This window comes from Aulonocara stuartgranti (assembly GCF_965226115.1).
Source record: "Aulonocara stuartgranti genome assembly, chromosome: 13".
Classification (NCBI taxonomy): Eukaryota; Metazoa; Chordata; class Actinopteri; order Cichliformes; family Cichlidae; genus Aulonocara; species Aulonocara stuartgranti.
Window position 1 is genome coordinate 10,185,001 of NC_138949.1, and position 24,947 is coordinate 10,209,947.

A 24,947-nucleotide genomic window follows, 5' to 3' on the forward strand; every position below is an offset into this window, starting at 1 on the left:
AAAACATCTTACCATCGAGTTTTACGTTTGAAATAAACCCATCAAACTAATGATGTAATGTGCTTTTACAACTTCAGATTCAGATTAAAGCTAATAAATCTCCACGTTCAGATGGATACACAGCAGAATTATAGAAAACGTAGTCAGAGAAAACGTAAATGGAGAACCCTATCGATTAATACATTTGATTCAAACTTTACACCCCTCAAAAATGGAAGGATGTTTTGGTTTTACATTTGCTGTCCCCTCACCTGTATCTGTTGCAGTGCTGGCGACTACCCAGGGACCTTTAACAAGAGCAGGGCTTTTTCTGTTGGAAGTGGACCGTGTGCCAAGCTGCCCGTTCCCTCCGAGCCCAAATGAATCCATCTTCCCCGATGACGGCGTGAAAGCCAGCGTGTGTTGCCTTGACCGCACAGCAATTTGAAACGTTACTAGCAGCCTTGTGACTTTTTAGTATAATTCACTGACGTTGTATTTTAGATAAACGCGCAAAAACAAAGTCGATTTTACCTTCCACATGCAATCTGTGTGACTACATTTCCCATGAGCTCAAACACTTTTCTGGGGTTTATTTCATGATTTGTAGAGTTATGCCCAAGCTGTCCATATCCTCCTGCTCCAAATGTGAACACGCCCCCTTCCTGCATTTAAAAACAACAGAACCAGTTATTCCGACCTTCAAAAGGGTTAGCACTGTGCTAACTTGCTAAGGCCAAAGTGTTAGCAAAGACCACTGAACATGAGGCTTGAAGAGACAGAGAGGCATGAAAGACAGCTGTCGTGTTAATGATTTCAGTCTAGTTTTTCCTTAACCAGAAACAGCTAGATTAGTAATGGCACATGCCAGGAGGGGGATTATTTTAACATCCAAGTCTTACAGCAGGGATCCTCCTCCTCTACAGCGTCAGGCCACTACTGAAACAAACTTACTGCGTCTGGGCACCTGGACAGGAAATGGGCATTTTTATCCACCGCTCGAGAAGATTTAAAACTTCACTATTTAACAAACCAAAAAACATTCCAGGTTCTAAATAACGATCCCAACTCATCTATTCTTTTCTAAAAATTAGAAGTAAACACAGAAATGGCATTACTTATGAGCCTAATTACTGAAGACTATTCATAAAAGAAGACTACATGATGAGCATGATTACCCACTGAAAACGTATAATGCTTTTCCCTGTGTAGAAGAGGTCACACCTCGTACTTGTACCAAAAAATGTTGACATCACACCTCATGAAGACCCTGAAGAGACTTATCCTGGACCAGCTTCCAGCACATGGTCAGATCCCTTCCGGTCCTTGACCTGCTCAACAGGGCCTACATCCACCCAGCGCTGTGAGGGTCATGTTTTGATTTCTCCAGTGTGTTCACCACCACCAGCTCGGCTCTGCTGGGTGGATGCCTTGGCAGTGACCTGGATAGTTGGCTCACTGATCTGCAAACCACCTGCAGCACCATGTTGGACAGCAACACCGAAGCCCAGCAGGGGACTGTCCTCTCTCCCTTTCCCTTCACCATGTACACCACAGCCTTCAGCACTGCACAGACACCTGCCACCTTCACAGGTTTCTAATGACTCTGCAGTAGTGATGTATCACACAAGGTGATGAGGAAGAGCATGGGGGTTGTGGATGTGAGAAGGGTTAGAATGCTGGTCACCCCTATTTCCATCCGTGTGGTTTGGGTGCAGACAGGATAAAAATACCTCAGTGTTCACGCCCTCTACAAGAAGAGTCATCTCTATTTTCTTGGATGACTCCTTTAAAATCTAATGGATGACCCAGGATGTTTTGAGTCTGTAATGGCCACTGCCATCCTCTATGCTGTGGTGGGCTGGGGCAGCATGATACCAGCAGACTCAAACCGATCCACAAGGCCAGTATTATAGGTGTGGAGCTCGACTCTGAGAGCAGATGTCAGATGATAGCCGACAATCCTTCACGTTCATTCCATGACTTGCAGGACAGTAACAGGAGCAAAACCTCACTGCACTAAAACGCCACAGGAAATGATTTATAACTGCGATGATCAAACTTCATATCTTCCCCTTATGACACCCGGACTATTTTTACTTCTCATATTTTCTTTATATTGTACATACTATTGTTTAACTTTGGAGTATTTATTTTAACATAATTCACCATTGGTGGAGCATCTTAGTTTTATAAGGATGGTTTACATTTTTTTATGATTTCTTTCCATTTTCTACCTTTCATATCATTTGCTTGAGAGTCTGTGACAAAGCAATTTCCCCCCGTCATTATAAAAGTATTCTGACTCTGATATAAACTGTTACAATGGAGGGTGCTCAGACGAAATGCCTGCAGCATCAAATAATGAGCTCAGTATGTGCGCAAGTAATCCCAGTGAGCCAAATGCTCAGGCAGTTTCAGGCAGTTTATTCTATATCAGCATGATGTCAGTGAGTGCAGACATCCCTAATATAGTCATCTCAGGCGTATAGCTTTGGCCGTGAAGCCACACTGATGTGTTAGTCAAGCCTTCGGTATGAGGGGCAGCCAATCAGAAGAGACTTGGCTAAATGGGAGGGGAGCTAAGGAATATAAAAAAAGAAGAAAGAAAGCAAGCTCGTTTTAAGCAGTAGAGGAACCCAGAAACTGCACCTACAGCACCCGTGGGTACTGAACAGTTTGTTCATCTGACAACAGCTTAATGTTTTTCTAAAGGAGAGCTTTTAAACATCTGTGTGACAAAGCAAAACACGGAAATCTTAATGTATAGCAGACTTAATGTACTGCAGTGATACTGGGATGTTTTCTAACTGGTCGCTTGGCAGCAGCTGTCTCTGAGCAGTATGCAAACTGGAGAGCGAGGACACAACACACTGACTGTGACAAGTGATGCATCTGTAATCCTGCTTGGCTGCTGTTTGGGATCAGTTAAGAAAATGTAACACATATACACTGGCAGATTAAAAACAACAACAACAACAGCAATGAATTAGGAAGAAGGTAAAGAAAGCATAACCCAGCATGGGAGTAAATCCCAGTAAAAGTCCAAGGCCCAGTTTAATGATTTTAAACCTAAGAATTAAAACCATTAATTAGATTTAAAAGAGCCACTTTTAAATCTAATCATTAATCCCACAGTTTCAAATTTCGGTCTTCTGTACACACAACGCTGCAGATCTATCAAAGAACCAAAAAGTATGCAACTTAACTTGGTCAGTGCAGCCGTGTGATCTTCTCCACAGCAAATGTAAATCACTCTCTGTGATCTGAGGGACTTCAGGAGGGCCGGGAAATACCGATCTGAAAAAGACGTCCTGAAAATTAGTCAAAGTTTCGGGTTTGAATGTACAGGGGCACCTTCTAACCTTCTACCACTCACCGTTGCAGTCGTTGAGACCAAGCTGACCGAAATTGTTGCGCCCCCAACCGAACACAGCTCCCGAGGGAGTGAGGGCAAAGCTATGTGCTCCACCTGCTGATATTTGAGCAAAAGGAATGCCCTGCAGAGACTGAATCATCTGGGGTGTGGAAATGCTCTGTCCGTTGATTCCTAACCCAAGTTGGCCATATCGATTCTGGCCCCATGAGAAGATGTGGCCCCCTGTGTTAAAAACGCATATATAATTGAAACGGTTTAACATGACATAAACACTGTAAGCTGCTCTGGATATGTGCTAAGTGCAAACCATTCCTCACCCTTTGAAAGTGCATGGGAGTGCCAGTACCCACAGGCTACCTGAGCAATTTGAACATCTGACAAAGTCTTGATGTTTCTTTTCATACAGAGGAAAAAGAGAGAGAGAAGAATGGCTATATTAGGTCTTTTCATGGTGCCTTTACAAAACAAAGGATGAGCAAGTAGTGCGTTAAGTAGGACACACAGGGGTTTCCTGATAGTTGATGAATTTACCTAGGCACGCGAACACATTCTTCAAAGTTATTTAATCCCAGCTGTCCATCTGAACCAAGACCCCACGAGAAAACCTGTCCTTTGTCATTTAGGGCGAGTGTATGGGCCTCTCCACATGATACAGCCACTATGATCTGTGCATCCAAGGCCACAACTTGCTCTAATAGATGACATAAACAAGTGCTTGCACAGTGAGCAACTTTAAAAAACAAAACAAAACCCCCCAATGTTTTATTAGAAAAACAAACAAACAAACAAACAAACAGCAGACATCACCAACCGGGTTTCTTTCTGGCTTTCTCATGTCCAAGCTGCCCAAGATCATTGCAGCCACAGGTATACACCGTCCCGTCCTCCAGCAGGAAAGCTGTGTGTCTGCGGCCACACCCCACATCACTCACTTGCTTCCCGTGAAAGAATTCACATTTTCGTGGCTCAACCACAATCTCTTCATCAATCCCACCCAAGCCCAGTTGTCCATAGGAAGCATTTCCCCAGCACAGCATTGTAGTTCTCCCTTTAGCTGCACGCAAAAGCAGGATCTCAGGCTCTGTGAAGAAGACACTTGGGCTAATATAACCTTCCAGAGTATAGTCACATATCCCCCGTTTCATTTGCAAGGTGTAATCTAGCTGGTATCACCTAGCAAAGCCGAAAGAGGCAAAACAACATCATCGCCACATGAAACAGACGCAAGCCTGCGGTCAGATTAAGTCATGACTTCAGGATCGTACACCTACATATATATATATGTGTGTATATATAGCGAGAGCACTAGTACGTTGCAGTCTAAACTGACCATGTAAACAGATTAGCCTAGTAAGCTACAGTTAACGGTGTTGGGTGAGTTCCGTTAGGGTTGCTAAAATCGTCAAATAACACCACTTCCGTCGCGGGCGGCTGGGTTTACAAATTAAAGCACATGCCAAAACGTGTTTAAATACGAGTATTGCCAATAACTGTATGTACCCCTACGATTTACACTCTCATAAACATAATTAATAAACTTACACATTTCTTTCTGGGTCACAAATGTATGCGTTTATAATATTGTAAGCGGAAGTATAACTCTTGTCCGTAATGTTAGCACACGCTAGCATGCACCTTGACGAATACAGGCGAGGTAGATCATTTCAGACTGATGGCACTTGACCAACTTAATGACAGTACTTAAAATTATCATAGTGCGATTGGAAAATATTTTAAGAAACATATATGTTTAAGCACTCGACACGTGGTACATGGCTGACTTATACAGACAGTCCTGATATAGCAAGCTAACGTTAGTCAGACCCAAAGACTTTATGTCTGTGTTTGGAACATAACGTACTTAAGAGTTCATTCAGAAACCTGAAGTGACTTCACAGCTGAGTATCTGAACTTAAAGCCCCGCTATTCTTTACTGTTCCGCTAAAAACACAAGTTTAACAACTTACAGCCAGGTGTCTCTTATGTTAGAGCCAAGAGCAAATCTTACCAAAGCCACCAGACCCGACAAGTTTATGATCTGCCAGTGCCTTGTTCGTTAGTTAGTCCGACTGTTAAAAACACACATTACAGTACGCTGCTGTCCAAAGACAACTCCCAGGTAAAACCCTACTTAACGCGTTTCTTGGCCGTACAGCAGTTGTTGACAGAGCATCGGAGTGGTTACATTAAAGCAGTCGTCTCAAACTCTGGATGTCCGTTATGTCCTTTTAGAAATAAAAGTGTTTTTATAATAGCAGAGCGGAGAAGAGTACAAGATAGTTAAAATATATACATAAGAGTCCCGAAATGTCCAAAACACGGTCAAGGAGATTTGAATACATCTCTGAAAGACGCGTAGAGAAGCTCTACACATAAACGCTGTAAGGCTTAATTTGAAGGCAGCTTACAATACCGGAAGTATTAACAGCGTTTTCACGCATTTTCCTTCATGGACGTGAAGAAATGTCGCGAAGCTGCCGAAATGTTCTAGAGCGAGCGCATCCGCGCATGCGTATACCGGCTGCGCTGTACTACCTTTACCTAGGTATGAAAACACGGAGGTTACTCTCCTAGTCCCCGAACTCCATATTCATACACACACACATACACACACAGACCTCCCCGTTTTCTTTTTCTTGAATGTTTCGCGTTCATACAGAGCACACACGGCATTTATTTGTTATTAATTAGTAAGTAAAAGAAGGAAAGTGAAAGCGCGAAAGACTACTACTGAAGTGCGTAGTATGAACTAGCAAAAGAAAAGTCCACAAATGAATACATTCGAAATAACAACACATATAACGGTATTCAAGATTAAATGTTAATTAATATGTAAGTACATATAAATATATAATACAAGCACATTTTGAATGTGACTATAAGTTGCAGATGTATGTGATTAAATGTGAGGCGTTATAAAAAAAAGTGTTATATCTGCATTCTAATCGCAGATATTTTATTTACCTGTAGTTTTGTTCATCTTATGTAATCAGGCTGTAAGTATACTAGAAGAATCTCGAACTTCTACCGGTCTTTTTCCAAAACCATGTTCGCCAACTTGAGCTGGTTCACAACCACCGGGCTCCCCCTGGTGGAGAGCAAACTCACTTACTCCGATTCAACAAACAAACAAATAGACTGTGTCACCTTCATTAAGATAAGATAAAATACGAGAAGAAGAGAAAATGTAACTTTAAATACAAGGTAAACTCAACAAACATATTAAAAAAGTAGGCATTAAGAGACTCAAATATGCATATATTTTAAAATAATGAAAACAGCAATGCAGCTAATGAGGACATCAAATCAATGTAATTCTCTTTTTTATCATCTGGTTTTAAAAGAGCTTTTTGCACCAGTTAAAAATAGATTGGACATTTCCTTGATGTACAGTAAGCTTCTGTAACAGAGATCCACATCTGTTCATTCAAAATCCGGCGAACACAGCTAGGTTTCAGACCAAACTTTTGTTTGACTGAATGGTTTAAAAGGAGATGAAAAGTCAGATAGATTCATATCATTCAAACTCCATCTGCTGGTGCACAATGCCATTTATCAGTCTGTCTGTCTCTTTTTGTGTTAGCTGATTTCTTTTATACTGCAATATACTACACATAAAATATGAAAATGTTTATTTGCATTTGTGTAAAATGTAAATGCAAACAGAATGCAACGATTTGCAAAGCTGTCAAACCCATATTTTATGCTCATCACATGTTTAAACAGAGACATTTTAATATTTCACAAAAAATATTATCTCATTTTAAATTTGATGGCAAAAACATGTCTCAAAAAAGCTGGGATTGGGACAACAAAATGCTGGAACGATTTTACATCATACAGTATCATCAAAAGAATCAGAGAATGTGGAGAAATCTTTGTGTTCATGGGACAATACTGGACAGCCTCTGGCCTTTGGGCCCTGAGGAAACACAGGCATTAAATACAGGCATTATTGTGTCATGGAAATCAGTGCATGGGGGCAGGAACACTTCCAGAAAATACTATCTGTGAACACAGTTCACCATTAATACAGGTTGTATCATACAAAGAAGAAGCCATATGTATGCATCTCTCATTCACATCTCTTTAAAATGAAACTGAGCTTGTACTGAAAACAAACAATGCTATCTGATCTGCATTTTAAAATCGACTACTGATTGCACGAAACAGGGGACAGGCTGAGTCAAAAACAGGTTTTTGCATACTTTGAAAGTATGATAAACATACAGTAGATATTATTTCAGTGCATTGCCGGTGAAGGAGGAGGAGGCAGTTTAGTTAAACTTTTCCAAGAGTTTCCAATGCGTAAATATATGACAGAGCGGATGACAGGCAGGTTGTCACTCTTTGACATCTGTTGTTTTTAGGTGTCACTGGTGAGATCATCTTAACCTGCGTTAAGACTTACAGCTAATGATAGCTCTTATCACACACAAATCCGCCTATTTTACGCAGTTGTTTGCGTAACCGCACATTTATCTCATGACTGACATCATTCAGGCATAAGATAACCTGTTTGGTGAATATGCAGTCTATCCTGTACGGCTGGTTCTTCTATGGGAGTTTTCCTCTCCTGTCTTACGCATTGTGGTCTGATGTCTCGGAGAAGAAGGAACCTCTTTATTTCTCCTTAGGTTACGAATCAGAGCACAAACAGGGCAGACACAACAGAAGCAAACATGTTGTACTTGATCGGAGTAAGTGCAGACCTATTTATATATTATTTTAAGTCTTTTAGCTGTAAGTAAGTTCATTTTTCAAAGATTGTGTTTTCTAGTGGTGACTGTAACCTGTGTGATACTGACTGCTGTTCGTTTTGCCTTAAGATCATTGCTGGTCTTCTCTTTGTCATATATTGGTTTTCAACGGGACTCAAAGAGGTAAGCAGCTATTTATTTTTCTTTCTTTCTTTCTTTCTTTCTTTCTTTCTTTCTTTCTTTCTTTCTTTCTTTCTTTCTTTCTTTTTTAAATGTAGCTCACATCAAGTAAGAAGCAAACAGAAACATTTATAGAGAGTGCATAGAGGTGGAACAAGGAAGCAAAGACTAACTCTGTGTAATGATTCTTATCATTTTCAGGGAAACAAGTCACAAAAGTCCCAGCTCCCAGAATCCTCTGCAAACAACAAGTTGGTAAGTGGCAATCAAAAGTTAAATGCTGAGCTTACTGAGAATAGTTTGGATAAAATATCTGACTTCAATTTCTTCAACAGAATGATCTGAGCGACGATGACTTGCATTTATTGGCAAAGATCCTTTCGGTTGGATTGGTGGATGCGGATCCAAACTACCTCCATCACCTAAAAGGCTACAGGGACTTGCGTGGTCCCTGATCTCCTTTGGAAAAAAGAAAGAAAAAGAAACAAGGAGCTCATCTGGAGCGACGGATGGATACAAAAACAGACTTTCATGGAGATTGTTAAGGTTCAAAATATTGGGGATGGAGACAAGAGAAAAACCACAATAACAACACTGGTCCGGTCGGGTTGAGTCAAACGATGATTTAATGATCACACACGTGGGAGATGGACACTGATGCAGACAGCCTCAAATGGATTTTGAAGGATTTGTGATGTCATCAAATCAATGCTTATTTGGATTACAAGTTATTCTCACGTCACCCTGCAGATTTTTCATGATCACAGGATAAAACATGCAGTATGTTCAGTTTAAATGTTGCACTGAATATCTCAGAGGTGCACACAACTGCGTTATGTTAAATATGGATCCTGATTGCTTTATTGTTACCTTTGTAACCCACGGCTGTACTGCTTGTTGCAAGTAATCTGTCTCAATAGTGCTATTTAATATTTAGCTAAATGCTAAATTGGTGCTACAAGGAGTGCAAGTGGAGAAGAATACAGTCTTTATCGCAATCATTACCCAGTCATCAAATCAGAACAATGTGTAACGCATTAGGCAAGGGTGTGTTTTGTCCTGTGGTTTAAACTGTTTTTAGTAAGAGAAAGAATGGATTGTTTGCATAGCTTCACTTCAAAAAGAACCATGTGGCCATGTGGGAGAAAGGTTCAATTAATTTGTTTCTCTTGTCTTTTTGTTCATGTCCTTTTCTGGAGAGAGGAGACAAAAGAGAGAGTTAAGCAAAGAGACAGATTAGATTCTGTTGTTGTTATTTTTTTAAACCTTTCTTTTTTGGTATGATATGGCAAACGTAACTCCTCTTACCCCAGACCCGTCTGCTGAGCTCGTTCCCGAGCAGGTAGAGCAAGATCACCACAGACATGTTAAAAAAGAAGAAGCCCACCAGACCAGCAGCACTGAAGCGCCCAAGAAGAGGATACACCCAAATCCCGACTGACATGTACACCCATATAATCCTGCAGAACATGTTCAGAATATAAAATAAAAAAAGGAAGGAAAAAAAAGGTTTGGCTCATACAAACATTCACCCAGTGTGTTCACGCAGTTATTGTAACAGCAAAACAGCAGCAAAACTAAACATCTCATATGCAATGAACAGCATGCTTATGGTTTGTTCTGTACTCATGAGGAGTTATTGGCTGCATTACAACATGTGAGCCCGAGCTGTGGAGGTTGAAAAGAAGCTTTTACCCGCAAGCTGTATACACACTGGAGCAGCAAAAATAGGTGCATTTAGACAGTGTTGTGCTTTCAGCCACATGAAGGTGAACTTCAATCAGTGTCAAATGAAAGATAAAAACTGAAGAAATGCTTTTTTTAAAGTGCTTGATTATGCTGTTAATGCTGAGTCAGCACTTACCAAGATAAGTAAGCCAAGCCCACGATTCCTAATGCCGTCAGTGCATGTTTAGTCTGTGGGTAGACGTGAGGCTGCATCAGCACCTCTCCAAGTAAGATGGGAAGGACAAATGTGTGCTAAAGAAAAAGCCAACAGCAACATGAGAAGTCCCGGCAGGCCAACCAAGAATTGCTTAAAAATGTTTTAAAAATACAAACGATGCTGAGTAATTATTTATTATGCCGAAGAACATAAGTCAACAGACCATAGCGTGGTTCATCCACGGAGGGAAGAAGGTGTCGATGGTAGCTGGGTAGACTAATTCTCTATCATATGCAAAGATTGCCCAGAAAAGTAGAACAACAAACTAAAGAAAAGGCAGCAAAGGCAGAGTTAATGTGAAGCATAGTGTTTTGCTTTGGGGGTTTTTTTGCACTTGAAAGAATGTAGGATTTGCAAATGTGGGGTTCTCACCGTGCCCACTGGAAAGGCAAAGACAGAGAAGAGAAGGTCTTTAAACTTGCTCAGAGTACTCTCAGCCTTTTTCTCAGGTTGAAGATCATTCACTGCCGCCAGTCCAAAGAACGTCATTTGCAATAACTGAAACATTACAAGCAACATTGTTGTTTTTTCCCACTGTCCTTGTTGGGATCGCAGGGTCATTAATCCTTCACAACAATTACCCATAAACGATCAAGGTACTCACCAAATTCAAAAAAGTGAGGTACTTCCAAGGTCCTCCATAAACAAAGATTCCTGGTGGCAAATCCTCTCCATCCATATCAATTAGATTCTTAATAATAAACGCATACCAGCTGAATGCTGCAATGTGATACACTCTCCTAACAGTCATTCTCAGTGTAAACTTATATTCTTCTGTAATAAATAGTGAAAATAAATTAAAATGCAAGCAAAAAAAGCAACAACAAAACAAAACAAAAAGACTAAACTTCAAAGTTTTCCCTTCAGATGTGAGGCACTTGAAGCAGTGAAGGTTCTTTAAAGATTAGTGTAATTCAGCGCCGGCTTATCAAGACATTTGCAGGCAGCAGAGACAAAGAAACACAAGAGAACCACTGTTCAGTTTTTTACGAAACATATGGCGACTTCTTTCATAACCGCTTGTGGCTGGGAGGCAAATTTATGCACAGTGAGAGTGTAATCTGTTATATAGTGTTTTGCAAGAGAAATCCCAACGAGTTAGGAAGGTTACGTGAGTTCAGATACAGTACTGTGCAAAGGTTTTAGGCAGGTGAGGAAAAAATGCTGTAAACAAAGAATGCTATTTATTTTCCACCAATCAACAAAATGTAGTGAATGAACAAAAAAGAAATCTAAATCAAGTCAATATTTGGTGTGACCACCCTTTGCCTCAGAGCAGCATCCATTCTTCTAGGTACACTTGCACACAGATTTTGAAGGAACTCGGCTGGTAGGGTGCTCCAAACATCACAGATCTTCTGTGGATGTAGGCTTCCTCACATCCTTCTGTCTCTTCATGCAATACCAGACACACTTGATGATGTTGAGATCAGAGCTCTGTGGGAGCCATGCCGTCACTCCAGTACTTCTTGTTCTTCATGCTGAAAATAATTTTTAATGACTGGCTGTATGTTTGGGGTCATTGTCCTACTGCAGAAAACATTTGGGGCCAATAAACAATCATTTATATTTCTGAAAGCATTCTTTGTTTACAGCATTTTTTCACACCTGCCTAAAACTTGCAAAGTTCAGATAGGTAAATATCTTCTGACAAAGACTGGATCACAGAAGAGTTACTTCTTTATTATTGCTGGAAATCTAAATTCAGGAGCTCGACACATCTCTCGCGAGCTTATTAAAATAATAGTAAATGTGTGACGACAAAATAACCCGATAAATTCATAAGAAAGAAAATTTCAAAGAGCAAAAGTTTCACGTTAGAGAATAAACGTGTTAGGAAAAACAGGCAAAAATAAAAATAAAATAAAGTTTTCTCCTAAACTTGTTCTCCCATTACTTTTTCCTGTGATCCTTAAAGTTTTCATAGATGTCATAAATGGCCTGAAGATGGTGCTGGTGTAAAGGCTGTGATCTGATTGTACTGCGCCAAAGCCAATATGCAGTATGTTGCAATCACTGTGTTAAAGCTACTAAATCTGTGTAGGTTTAGAAGAGAAATCTGTTATATAAAATATAATGTATGTGTTCTTTTTGGATATTTTAAATCAAATGGAGTTTTCAAGTTACACACGAACATGTTACATATGAAACATTATATACGTAAATATTTAAAAACCTCTTGCAATTAAGGATTTAAATAATTTATTATTTAATTCTGGTTTTATTTTTATTTTAGATGGCATGTTTAATTTTGTGGAAATAGTGTCATAGTACCTAAAATTTACTTTTAAAGCAGTACCTGAGTTTCTTTCTGTGCTATATCAAAGATGAATTTAATGAACTGCACCACAGACATGGGAGAAAAACAACAACAAAAACAAACAAGCCTCGATATATTTAAGAAGTTTTATTTACAAACAGCAAAAGGTGATGAAGACAGGTATGATACTGTAAATCTGTGAGAACTCACTGTCACTGCTCAGCTCTACATACTCAAACATACATATGTAAACTCTTCACAGCTTCAAGATCAGTTTCAACAGACACGTAGAACAAGTACTGATTTAAAAACTGCAGGGTAGAGAAAAGTTTAAAAGACAAATAAAAGGTTGGTTTCAGCAGATTATAAAATGCAACCCCATACTGTCGGATAGTTTTGGCTTTCCACGGGCAAAGTAAACACTTAAAAAAGCTTCATATGCTGGATTTTGGGGTTTGTTCCCCAAAATGTGTAAATGAAAAAGCGTTGAATGGTGTATATAAACAAGACCTTGAAGTAAACCTGATGCACCTTTGAATATTCATCATTAACCTTAATGACATCTGCTTTCAACAGCTGAAAACAAAAACGACACAGTGTTACACGTCGACGTCTGAGTCCATCGTGTGCATTTCCTTGTTTTCGGTTGCATGTTTAGGATGAAAAACTTTACAGTTTATTTATGCCAGCATGATCCACAGATCCACTTACTTCCAAATATATGTAATTATCATCTTTTTAAGATGAAGGTGAACCATTATAATACAAACTATAGTATATTACAGCTTTACAAAATCTGACCACTGCAGATTATCAGTTCTCTAACATCTCGTCATAAAACTAGCTGACGCTGCTGTCAGTGTTGTAAAAGATTACGGCAAGAAGGCCTCTTCACAGAAACTTGGTTTGACACATTGCACGTTACCCTGCAGTCAGTAAAAACATGTTCGATCCTGCACTCATGCTCTCAGTTCATACTGGGAGCAACTTGATGATTCAGCCACAGTAAGAAGCTCGTTGTTGAACACGTCGCACGTAATTGGGACAACGGCTTTGCAATAACTTGCATATTGTCTAAATTCACGCTTCAGTACACGTTCCCTGACTCTTCTGTGCATGATAAGCCTTGTTTTCCATACAACCCAGAAGAGAAATCCCATTTCCAACAAATATCTTTGCCAGCTTTTTATTTATTTAATTTCACTTCCTTCTACACATCCTGTATCCACCTTTTAATATCTCATCTTTCTTTGGATCCCATTTAAGTTGTCATCTGTGAGAGTAGAGACAAAAAAAAAAAATAGATTCACCACAAGGGCAATTAAATATATATTAATGCTTCTAATAGCAAACAATATTGGTAATACATTCATACCTCAAATCGACTGTAAACCTTCCTCTCCTTTCTCATATTCTGGATCCTCTCCAGCAGCTTTTCTCGCTCCTGAGGTGATTTTTGCCCTTTGTTTAGTTTATCAAGTCCTCGTTCTTTCTCCCTTTTAGCATTTTTGTCAGCTTTGTCTTCTTTCTCGTCATCGGTAACGGGAGACTCTTTGGTAGCCTCATTCCTGCTTTGGCTATTAGCGGAAATCTGCTCCAGGAGCAGCTTGGTATCGTCTCTGAGGTTGCTGCTCGAGAGCACGTTGGCTGTGGATGAGTGGTAGCGAGACTGGCTCGATTTGGGCTGCTTGGATGTGATCTCTGCTGATTCAGAAAAGTTACTTTGCTGTATTTGGTCATTCGTTTTCTCACTGCCGACAGACTCTTTGGCACTGCTTTCCTTTGTACCCTGGGTATGATCTGAGTTTCTCCCGCCTGTGTCCAGTTGCTCAGGCTCTGTTTTACTATTTTCAGCAGGCACAGGTGGCTCTGAGGTAGGCTCATTTGTGCTAGAGGGAGTTTTGGGGGCTTTATCCGATTCTGATGGAGTCTGGTTGGAAAGGGAATTTGTATCAGCGAGAGTGTGCAATGCAGACATGTTGGTTTCTGCTTTTTTAGCTTCAGGGGGCAAAACGAATTCAACTGACTCAGACAAAGGAGAGGAACGTGATCCTGTTTCAGCAGGGGTTGGTGCCTCAGCTCCTGTAAAGTTGAGGTCAGAGGGAGGGGTTGCTTGTATCTGTGCGTCTTGAGGAGCTGCAGTTGTTTCTGACTGCGAAGCATTAAGAGTAGAGTCTGTAATGACAGTGGAGCTTGCTTCTGATGGCAAATGCTTGGCTGGAGTGTCCGTGGGTGTGGGTACAGTAATAGTGGGCTCTTTTAGCTCAGGTACACATGGCTCAGGTGGAGAAGGGCTACTAGGTATGATATCACCTTTGACATGTGAAGATTCAGGAACCACAGAATCCTCTGCAACAGCCTTTTGAACTGAGCAAATTTCTGATTCAGAAACTTCTTTTTCTGTCTCAGTAACACCTTCCTCTGATTCAGAAACAGTCTTTGCAGTCTCAGAAATACCCTTTTCTGATTCTGGTTTTCCAGAAATTGCCTTTTCTGTTTCAGATACACCTATCTCTGATTCAAAAACAGCTCCCTCTGACTTTTCTCGTTCAGAAACTATGTTTTCTACTTGAGAAAGGCTCTTTTCTGACTCAGTAACACCTTCCTCTGATTCAGAAACAGTCTTTTCAGATTCAGAAATATCCTTTTCCGATTCGGGTTTTTCAGAAATGGCCTTTTCTGTTTCAGATACACCTATCTCTGATTCAGAAACATCTCTCTCTGACTTTTCTGGTTCAGAAACAATGTTTTCTGACCCAGAAACACGTCTTTCTACTTGAGAAAGGCGTGTTTGTGGTTCACAAATATCGTTTTCTGATTTTGATGTTTCAGAAATAGATTTTTGTGATTCAGAAACACCTTTCTCTGATTCTAAAGTACCCCTTTCTGGGTCTGATGTCTCAGAAATGGCCTTTTCTGTTTCAAAAACAGCTGTCTCTGATTCAGACGTGCCTATTTCCGATTCAGAGATATGTTTTTCTGGTTCAGAAATGCTCTTTTCAGAGTCAAAAATATCTTTTACTGATTCTTGTTTTTTAGAAATGGCATTTTCTGTTTCAGATAGAGCTCCCTCAGATTTTTCTGATTCAGAAACACACTTTTCTCCTTGAGAAAGGTTCTTTTCTGATTCAGAGATATCGTTTTCTGATTTTGATGTTTCAATAAGGTCTTTTTCTGATTCAGAAACACTTTTCTCTGATTCCAAAGTACCCTTTCCTGGGTCTGATGTCGCAGAAATGGCCTTTTCTGTTTCAGAAATAGCTGTTTCAAACACGACTTTCTCTAATTCAGATACACGTTTGTCTAATTCAGGCATGCCTATTTCTGTTTCAGAGGCATCTTTTTCTGGTTCAGAAACCTGTATTTCTGATTCAGTCATGCTCTTCTCAGCTACAGAAGGATCTTTTTCGCTTTTACAATTGGCTTTCTCTGATTCAGAAATATCTTTTTCTGACCTTTCTGTGGAAGTTGTAGCACCAGAAACGCTTGTGGTGGACTGTAACGAGGATGAGCTTGACTCAGCACCACTAACAAACACCTCAGGAGAAACACCAGATTCCATATGTACAGAGTCAGTTGCTGAAGGAGTCTGGGATGACGGCAACTTGGAAGAGGAATCTAGAGGAGTTTGGTTACTTGTATCTTTAGATTTAGAATCTTCTGCTAACCCTTTTGGCGAGGAGCTCATAGAGTCATGTGCCTCTGTTTTATCATCATTTGAAGCTAATATGCCAGAAGCAGGGTGTGAACTGGAATCTTCTGAAAGTCTGTTCTCTTCAGTGGTAGAAAGAGAAGGCGTACTGGACGATAAAGAAACTGGACTTTTCTGTGAACCATAATCTAGCAGATTATTCTCAGAGGAGGATCTCAGCATTGATGGGTCAGAGGCGTCAACTGTTGATGTTACTGCAGGAGGGGAGATGCTGGTTACTAAATGAGTCAATTCAGGATTTTGGGTGTGAGAAGCCAACGCAGAAAGTCCTTCATCAGAATTGGCACAGACTGATTTAGACTCCTTTGAGGTAGAATCCGGGCTTGGGGTTTCCTTTTTATCAGTACTTTGTGTAAGTGAAGAAACATTAGTGGGAGCAGGATTTGTGGGTGGATGACTGGGGCTGCTCTCGTCATCAGCAGGATCTGACAGCATGGGTTCTTGTGGTGATTTGTTCAGAGGTAACTCTGAGGAAGCAGGAAGAAGATCTGTTGACTGACTGTTGTCCAGTTTTGTTGTGCCTAAATCTTCTGCTACTTTATTTTGTTCTTTAGAGCTCTGGGAGGTATTGGAGTGATTTTCGATCTGACTGTCCTGCTGGTTAATGTTTTCACTGGATTCAAAAGACACACTAGCTAACTGACTGTCTGCAGTAGCACTCTTTTCCCCCTCAGTTTTGGAAGCCCTGTCTTCTGAGGATTCTCTTGGTTCAGGTCCCTCCTTTTTGACACCACTGTTGACTTTTAGTTCAGTTTCTGGTTTCACCGGGTCTTTTCCTTTGCCCTTTGCAGCTTTTGTGGCTGCTTCAGCTTTGCGTTTTGCTGCCAGCTCTTTGAAAAACATTAATCTTACATCAGGATCATTCATATCTGCATATGGTAGAAGGGTGGCTAAAGGTTTAGGTGGTTGTACCGGCTGATTGGTTTTGGGTAGCTCAGCTTCAGAAAGCTTGGATCGAGGCATGGATGGCGAAAGATTAGGCTGCTCTACATGGGGTACTTTTGCTGACTCTGTTTCCTCACGCTTTTCTGAAACGTCTTTTGAATCTTCTTGCTTTGATGAATTTTTATCATCTCCTTTAGTGCTTTCCTTGTCTGGTTTTGTTTCTGTGGATGTCTTTAGGTACCGAGTCCATTCGTAAGGTTCTCTAGCAGCAGTTCTCCTTTGTCCCAGAACTTGAGAAACAAAGGGTAGTTTTATCTTTTCAGATTCAGTTTTGTCACTGTCTTCAGTGTCTCCGTCCTTTTGCTCAGGAGGGGTAGTTTGACTATCCTGAGGAGCTGGCTGATCCAGAGAGCTGAATATCAGAGAGGACCTTAACCTGGAGCACCTGTTCATTCCACTAGCATTTAGTTTCCTTCGGAAAGAATCGGACCGCAGAAGCACAGAAGTCTTTGGCTCATTTTGTTCTCCCTCCTCTGTCCTCTTTTCCTCCTTGTTTGTGGTTTGTGACTCTGATGGTGTTGTTTTGGTTTCTTCTGCCACTGCAGGAGGTTCATCGGGCAATACCTTAGGCTGTTCTCTGGCTGTTGTTTTGGCATAATTTGGTATCTGACTCACCCTGGATATAACAGGAACTTTGAACTCTCTGACATTTGGGATTTTAGGAAGTGACAAATCAACCCCTGGTGCTGTTTTCTGCATGGTGTTACGGGGCTCTTCAAAAGGATCTGGGGCCTGAGGTGGTTCCACTGGCAGGCCTTCATCTCCTGAATTATCATATGCACTAAGGTATGAGTTAATCCTCCAGTTTCTCAGCCCCTTTTTAACCATGGGATCCTTGCGGTCACTGTTAGACTCCTGAAGAAACTGCCTCTGATCAGCGTGGCTGGAGGGCGTGGGAGAGGTTTGGCACGTATATGGATGGCCTAAACTTAGTCTTCTAGGTTGAGACGAACTAAAATCTGCTGCAGGAAGCATTTTCTCTGAGCTCTGATCATAGTCTTTGGTAGATGACAAGTAGTTAAAAACAGGGTCAAAATCAGGTGGTTGCATCTCTTGTGGTAAAGCAGATTCAGAGTATTGATCTCTTGAAAGATAGCCTTGGCTCCAGAACTTGTCATAGCTGTAATTTGCTTCTGGTCCTGGTGCTGGTCCTAGATAAGGCTGCTGGCCCCTGTAAAAATGCCTCCCCTGGGACTCAGGTTCTGGCATTCCCTGAGTTTGCAGGAATGGATAAGGATATCTTCCTTGAACACCTTCAGCAAAGCCAGGATGTTTAAAGGGTCGATTTTCCATTGGTGGAATCCTGGCACATCCCTGATCAAATGATGGGTCCACGTGTGGTTGTTGGGAAGGAAACCTATTGTACAAATCTGCGGGTCCACGCAGGGGTTCCTTAGTGTTAAAGGGCACCCTTCTCCAATCGTCATCCATTCGTTCATCACAGGACTGTCTGGCCCATTCATCTGGTTGACTAGAATCAGCTGCTGGCAGAGTTCTCATAGGCTCCCTGTACAGTGATAGCCTGTCACTGGCGTATTCCCTCTTTTGTAATGGATTCATGTCTTCCACTGGAGGAACCAAATCTTCAACAATCAGCGGCTGGGAATGAGCATACAGGATCCGAAACTCTTCATCAAAGGTAGTCACGAGCTGTCCGAAGAACAGGTGCGCCATGCAGCGGTGTAGTTTCTCAAAAGACCACATGAAGCTGGACATGACATAAGATAAGTGCAATTTAATACAAGAATCGTTAAAACGTTCAATAAACTGTTGCAAACACAACACATTTATTAGGAAACAATCCTGGTGTAGTAGGATTCTGCAGTAGTTTTAAACAGCCTCACCTGTAATTTCCACTCAGCACAGCCCTGCAGTCAGTCAACAAGAAGCGATCCATCATCTGACCTTTGAAGGATTTGCCTGAGCGACACTTGTACGAGCTGCCAGACACTGTTCTCACTCGTAAAAACTGCAAGGCACAAGGAATCACCTTAAGATTTATAAAACCTAAAAATGTATGAAGCACATCTAGCAATGTTTTCAATTGCATAAATCCAAGATAGGTGGCAGCATTGCATTAGCACTGCGTCTTCTGAGATAACGTCACAGAAAAGGAGAAAAAGATTGTATACGTAGTTCACTTTTGCAGTACTATACTGGTCATGTGATTTTTTTTAAACATCACTAAATGAGTCAGTCTCCATTTACTCAACATATCAGGCTCAGATGTATTAATACTGGCATTTTATTTATATTACACAATAGCATAAAATGCAGTTCTAAGAACTTTCCTGTGCCAGTGGAGACTTGAGAGAGTCATCTTTTACCAATTGCTTAGCTTTTGTTGGACAATATAGCTTACTGTGAAAAGACCACTGGGAGATAAAGCTGGTGATATTCAAAATTTTGTAATACTGTCAACAAATCCCATGAAAAGACAAAACAACTATGGGTCATCTCTCAGTGCTTTCCAAACACCCCCACCCCTCCTCAGTGGCCTGTAGTGCCAAATCCATTCATTCCAAATGAAGACAAAACAGCCTTCAAAACGCATAATAAAAATAGATTTCAACCATTTAATCAGTTTAAGCAGACATAAACAGCAAATTTGTTAAGGACTACTTTGAGCCACAGATCGTGCATATTGTATATGAAGTAAAAGGCCAGACATAAAGTATAAATGGGAGTGGAAATTAAACATGTAAGAAGACAAAATGCATTGCAAAGAATACTCAATCACCTGAATGCTCTGCAGGTTTACTCTGCAGTTGGATACCATGCTCACAAAGTGATGTGCATTCAGCTCGTCTAGAAGGATGTAGACAGCAACGTTTCTCGTGGCAGCGTTAAGGACATCCGCAAAAATGTCAACATCGGTAAACATATCCATCGCTATGGCAATGACCTGAGGAAATGAAAGAAAACAAAGCGACCAAAGCGAAAACAAAAGCGCCATGAGCATGACAGTCGAAAAAAGAACAATGGTGATTAATGTGAAGGAAACCCCAGGCCAACCTGTTGAGCGTTTTTGATGAGTCGCCGGGCCTGCTCCTTGATACTTGGCATGTCTGGCTCAGGGGGGTTGACCAGAGTGGTAACCTCTGTGGGCACACTGAAGAGTTGCAAGTGGGGCCACCCGAGGTCCAAATCTGGGACGTCCTGGTCGCTGTGAATCGGCCAGTAAGTGTCTGAGGATCCATCTCCCCCGCTTTCCAGAAAAAGCTGTTCAGAGTGTCCGATCAGCTGGGGACCCTGAACGAAGCCCATAATGTGCTGAATCTCAGGTGTGGACAGAAAGTCCACCACATCCGCCTTTTTGAGGAACTCATAGTACCCCTCCAAATCCCCCTCAACCAGAGCGTCAATGGCCAAGCGGTACTCTTCCCGGTAGTGAGGAGGGAGGTAGTTGGGGTCCAGGGGGTTATCCCCAGCAGAGGAACACTGAGAGCGACGCGCCATACTGTGGTCTTAGGAGAGGACAAAGGGCAAAAAGATACGCAACTTGTAAATGTTTTTGAACCAAATTTGGGTTCAGCTGTAATCAGATACACTCACACAACCCACAGATGTCTAATTCGCTGCTTCTTGTTGTCATGCGAGATAGAATAAAATCTAAAGATAACAACATGTACTATTTGACAAAAAAAACACCCTGACATGATAAAGACTCTAACAAATCAAAAGTAACAGAAGCATTTATTCTACTGTTTGTGTGGCATATTTACACTGTCTGGGTCCATAGTTACAACAGTGGTGGAGTTCACTTTCTTAAAAATCAACTAGCTGCACCCAAGTTGAGATACCACTCTATCAATACACCGTGACAAACCCAGCTCAACAACCCAAAAAATAAAAATAAATAGACGCCAGTGGATACTTCTCAGAGATATTGCAGCATCTGCTACAATTTCATTGGACCGGTGAAAGCACAATGAGGGAAATGGAATCTAACCACAGGATAGATGGTTAGGGTGTGGCCCCTCCCTCTGGCCAAACACCCTCGACTCCATTTGAACTTTCATGTAAAGCCAGAAATCTCATATAAACGAGAAAAGAAACACCAGGAGTAAAGAGTAAAGCTCAAAGCCCTGGAGCAGACGTTAAAGGACAACAAGCTCTAAGTAAATAAGTTAAAGATAAAATAGCTTTGTGTTGCCGCTACGCAAGTGAGTCTGTCATTTACGGACAAAACTTTTCCCCCCACCGAGTTAGAAAAGTTAACCGGAGCTGGGTCAGTCTGTAGTCTCATGTTGGATCCAGCTAGCCCAAACACCGCAGGGGCTAACAGCACAGAGCCATACAGCCCCCACAGTTACCGTCTGCTGAGCCTACCTCATTGGTGTACCCGTCAAGCTCTCCGTCGGTTAAACTTCACAGCAGTCATCTTGCTTTCTTCACCGTGTTGTTGTTCACAGCTGTACCGAGCTTCCAAGTCCAGGTGTGACCTGCCGAAAGTTTACTCTTACACTGCCTTTTCCCCTGTCACCCAGCTAAACCAGTTTGCTGTCATGCTTGAGACATGTTGGCGAGAATGTCTGAGACGCATCGACCGGAGGAAAAAAGTAGTGTCGACAGACCTCGCCCCGCCTCACCGGCTGCAGCAGCTCCGCAGTTTGTTCACTTCTGCTCAGCTCTCAGTGTCCGTGGCTGTCCTGAGCCAGCTGAACTCTGCCCAGATGTTATCATCCCACTCCTGACACTCACTCGCTACTACTGCTGTAAACTGGAGCCGAACTTTGTGGCTAGTTTTAGCCCTATCAGGTAATGCGTTGCTAGTTCATAAAAACCCTGCGTTGATCGCTCATATTTCTCTCCCGCCCCCACCTAACACTGTTCTGAATCATTAGTTATTATCAGTTAATACGTTTTGTGTGATCGTGCTGGCAGATATTGTTACCCGGTTATAAAGGCCAAGGATAAACCCACTGTAAATTAATTATCAACAGGTCATAGCAGGGTGTTCCACCAGGGAGTAGGGGCATACGGACACATTAATACAGACATAGTAGTTTGAGACGGCTGTTGTTACCAGGGACGGAGCGAAGGGCATGGCTCGGTACCCCCCCCCCCCCCCCCCCCAAAAAAAAACAACAAAACAAAACAAAAAAACAAAACAAAACAAAAACCCAAACATTCAAACAAACAGGAAGAAAGGCAAAAATGACATAAAGGGTGGATGAGGAGATTTAATTCCTTCTATAAAATGTTTAATAACATTACACGTAATAAAAGCTATTAGCTTTAATTGTAGGTACACTCATGTACCCACGCACACTCTGGAAGGAAATCGCACTGACATGGCGACAAGTGAAAAAATAAAAAAAATTTGAATCAATTCAAGCGACTTCAAACAAATAGAGGTGAAAAAAAATGCAGGCTGGGCAAAGCGAGTGGTATCTGGGATAAACTCAACATTCAGGCGAGTGACTGTAGCTACCTGAGGAGTGAAGAACATACTGTAGTTGACTGAGATATGACCTGGTAGTAAATAGAGGGCCATCTAAGCAACTGGAGCCTGGAAGTGACCATTTCAACACGATGTGCTAGATGTACTGGTGTACTGCCTATCATTCCCTAAAGCTCCATCCACGCTGCAAGCAATTTGCTTTGAAGTCAAGGGCTGGTTCCTTGCATACATTCCAGGCTCTGGTCTAAGGCCTTCTAAGGCAATATATCAGTTAACAGTATCCAGCGATAAAAGTTTATTTCAGGTCCCGCCCACTTTGCATAGCAGTTAGTTAGTTAGTTGCTTGTAGTCACGGAATGTCATTCACCTTCTATGGCATCTGGTTGCCACATCACTGTGATTTGCCTCAAGGATGGGTCCTGTACTTTGCAAACTGCAATCAAACAATGTATAAATAACATTGTAACCAGACTGCATTTTGTTAACTATGTTATTTTGCAGTTAAAGCTTGTGCTTCAGAGTAGCCTCTGACTTGTTCCATGGCAGCCATGTAGGCAGAAAGGTCTGTGTACATTGAAATCATTATAAGTCAGTGAATTTTCAATCAGTTTTCGGGTGCTTTTCTTTGACATTTGTTTCTTTCTGATTGAATTTTCAGATTTCACATGTTGTACCGCTGTCCTGACCTTTGGATTCATAAGTCAATAATATCTGTTACTGCTGATATTCTGTTTAGTTTTGTATAATTTGACATACTTTACCATTTTCCCCAGTTTTCCTGGCTTTTTGACAGCCACCCTTCGACTGAGACTTTATCTGATGAGGCTTTGGTCAATAGTAGATAGATCAACTAAAGGGTGAGATGGATCTCTCGGGAATCAAAATATAAAGAAATGATTGGACACTTTGCAAAGTACTGTAGAAATAAAATGAGAAGAACATGCCATCAGTGACATTGGTTTAGTCCTTTTTTGGCAAATGAATAACACTTAAGGAAATGTTTGTGGTTTAGGTTTAGGATTAATGCTTACTTATTTAATTGACCAGTTTTTAATGTTTTCTTTCATTCACAAAACATCGGGGTGGCCATTAAGGGTCCATGTCTTACTTTTTCTCATGGTGCACTAGCTGATAAAGCCATCTCTGCTTATAAATATGTTAAAAATGGGAACTAATGGGACTTCAGATTCAGCTGTACCTAATTATAGGCCTCTTCATTAAAAAAAATCATAGTTAATCATATTTACTTTGATGATATACGCTGAATAAAAATAAACAACTACCGGTAATTTTAAAGCTGTTAAGAGGTTGAGACGCTGCAAAGGAATAAATGGTAAAAATGGTAAATGGCCTGCATTTGTATAGCGCTTTTCTAGTCCCTAAGGACCCCAAAGCGCTTCACACTACATTCAGTCATTCACCCATTCACACACACATTCACACACTGGCGATGGCAAGCTACATTGTAGCCACAGCTGCCCTGGGGCGCACTGACAGAGGCGAGGCTGCTGGACACTGGCGCCACCGGGCCCTCTGACCACCACCAGTAGGCAAACATGGGGTTAGTATCTTGCCCAAGGATATTTGGCATGCAGCCAGGAGGCAGCCTGGGATCGAACCACCGACCTTCTGATTAGTGGCTGACCTGCTCTGCCACCTGAGCTACAGTCACCCACCCAAAAACTAATTAATACAGGAATGAAACCTATCCTCTCTGAACAATGTAAACAGTCACTGGAATTCCATTCAAGCCTGGATTCTGTAGAAAAGACTTCCTAATAGGTTAACCTCAAACTTCTTACTATGATGAGCATATTAACAAACAATAGAAACACTGGGCGAGGATGATCATTACAAAGAGTGCCGCCCTACCAGCCCTTGTTGAAGGTGTAGCCTCAAGTGTGCAAAAAAAAAGGCTACACCTTCAACATGATCCCATCATTCATTCTTTTTTTCTGCTTTTCATGCTTCATTAACGATTTCTTTTGTGGCATTCACTATAAACTGAAATGATATTATCCTTTCTTTGTTGTTTACTAAGGGTTCTCATGTGGAAATGTAGCCTAAAAGTTGGAGGAAGGACATCTGGGTTTCCAAGACAGGATTTTGCAACCCGTGTTTTGTTAAACCTTGAAAGGAGAGAGATAGAGAGGCTAAAATTCAGTGATTTTTCTTTAAGGGCAGCTCCAACCTCATACCTAAAATAGCCATGTCAGCGTGAACGCTGATGTAACCAATCCAAAGGAAGTGAGACAACATAGCAGCTCAAGTAAAGACTTGAAGACAATCCTTCATTGTTCGCTTCAGGCACCACCCAAGGCACACAGAGGAGCAGTTGGAATAGAGACTTAAAAAGTCATGTTCTCTTGGTTCATAGATAGTTGCTACACTACATACCATTGGATAGCATTCACAGTGGCAGTCCTTTAACCCATGTAGC

The 24,947-nt window shown here is 41.3% G+C and overlaps 3 protein-coding genes across 5 annotated transcripts in view; all 3 read right to left on the bottom strand.

Moving 5' to 3' along the window:
* The window catches only part of herc4 (HECT and RLD domain containing E3 ubiquitin protein ligase 4), an 18,800-nt gene extending 12,355 nt beyond the window's left edge, over positions 1 to 6,445 (bottom strand). The window contains exons 1-8 of one of the 2 annotated variants that reach the window (XM_082556589.1): positions 6,323 to 6,445; positions 4,170 to 4,439; positions 3,890 to 4,049; positions 3,676 to 3,752; positions 3,359 to 3,580; positions 3,188 to 3,279; positions 514 to 644; positions 252 to 406 (exon numbers count right to left, since the gene is read on the bottom strand). In XM_082556589.1, coding sequence (XP_082412715.1) covers positions 252 to 406; positions 514 to 644; positions 3,188 to 3,279; positions 3,359 to 3,580; positions 3,676 to 3,752; positions 3,890 to 4,049; positions 4,170 to 4,439; positions 6,323 to 6,338 — 1,123 coding nt within the window. In that variant the 5' untranslated portion in view covers positions 6,339 to 6,445. Of the gene's footprint in view, positions 1 to 251; positions 407 to 513; positions 645 to 3,183; positions 3,280 to 3,358; positions 3,581 to 3,675; positions 3,753 to 3,889; positions 4,050 to 4,169; positions 4,440 to 6,322 lie in introns of both variants that reach the window. The other variant, XM_082556590.1, reaches the window with a different exon arrangement.
* Positions 6,446 to 9,323: 2,878 nt separating this feature from the next.
* On the bottom strand, positions 9,324 to 11,640 carry LOC309719825 (androgen-dependent TFPI-regulating protein; the record flags this gene model as incomplete). Of its 2 annotated transcripts, XM_082556207.1 has the most annotated exons (6): positions 10,788 to 11,640; positions 10,556 to 10,681; positions 10,347 to 10,448; positions 10,103 to 10,218; positions 9,547 to 9,698; positions 9,324 to 9,431 (listed from the first exon to the last, which is right to left on the bottom strand). In XM_082556207.1, the coding sequence occupies exons 1-6, from the start codon at positions 10,932 to 10,934 to the stop codon at positions 9,394 to 9,396; spliced, it is 681 nt and encodes a 226-aa protein (XP_082412333.1). In that variant the 5' UTR covers positions 10,935 to 11,640. The 2 variants fall into 2 exon arrangements, with proteins under 2 accessions (XP_082412333.1, XP_082412332.1); XM_082556206.1 differs by lacking the exon at positions 9,324 to 9,431 and having other exon boundaries at positions 9,491 to 9,698.
* A 935-nt stretch (positions 11,641 to 12,575) lies between these two features.
* fam83ha (family with sequence similarity 83 member Ha) lies at positions 12,576 to 22,067 on the bottom strand. Its single transcript, XM_082557545.1, has 6 exons — positions 21,433 to 22,067; positions 20,116 to 20,567; positions 19,841 to 20,005; positions 18,945 to 19,069; positions 13,819 to 18,808; positions 12,576 to 13,716 (listed from the first exon to the last, which is right to left on the bottom strand). The coding sequence occupies exons 2-6, from the start codon at positions 20,557 to 20,559 to the stop codon at positions 13,705 to 13,707; spliced, it is 5,736 nt and encodes a 1,911-aa protein (XP_082413671.1). The 5' UTR covers positions 20,560 to 20,567; positions 21,433 to 22,067; the 3' UTR covers positions 12,576 to 13,704.
* Positions 22,068 to 24,947: the final 2,880 nt, after the last annotated feature.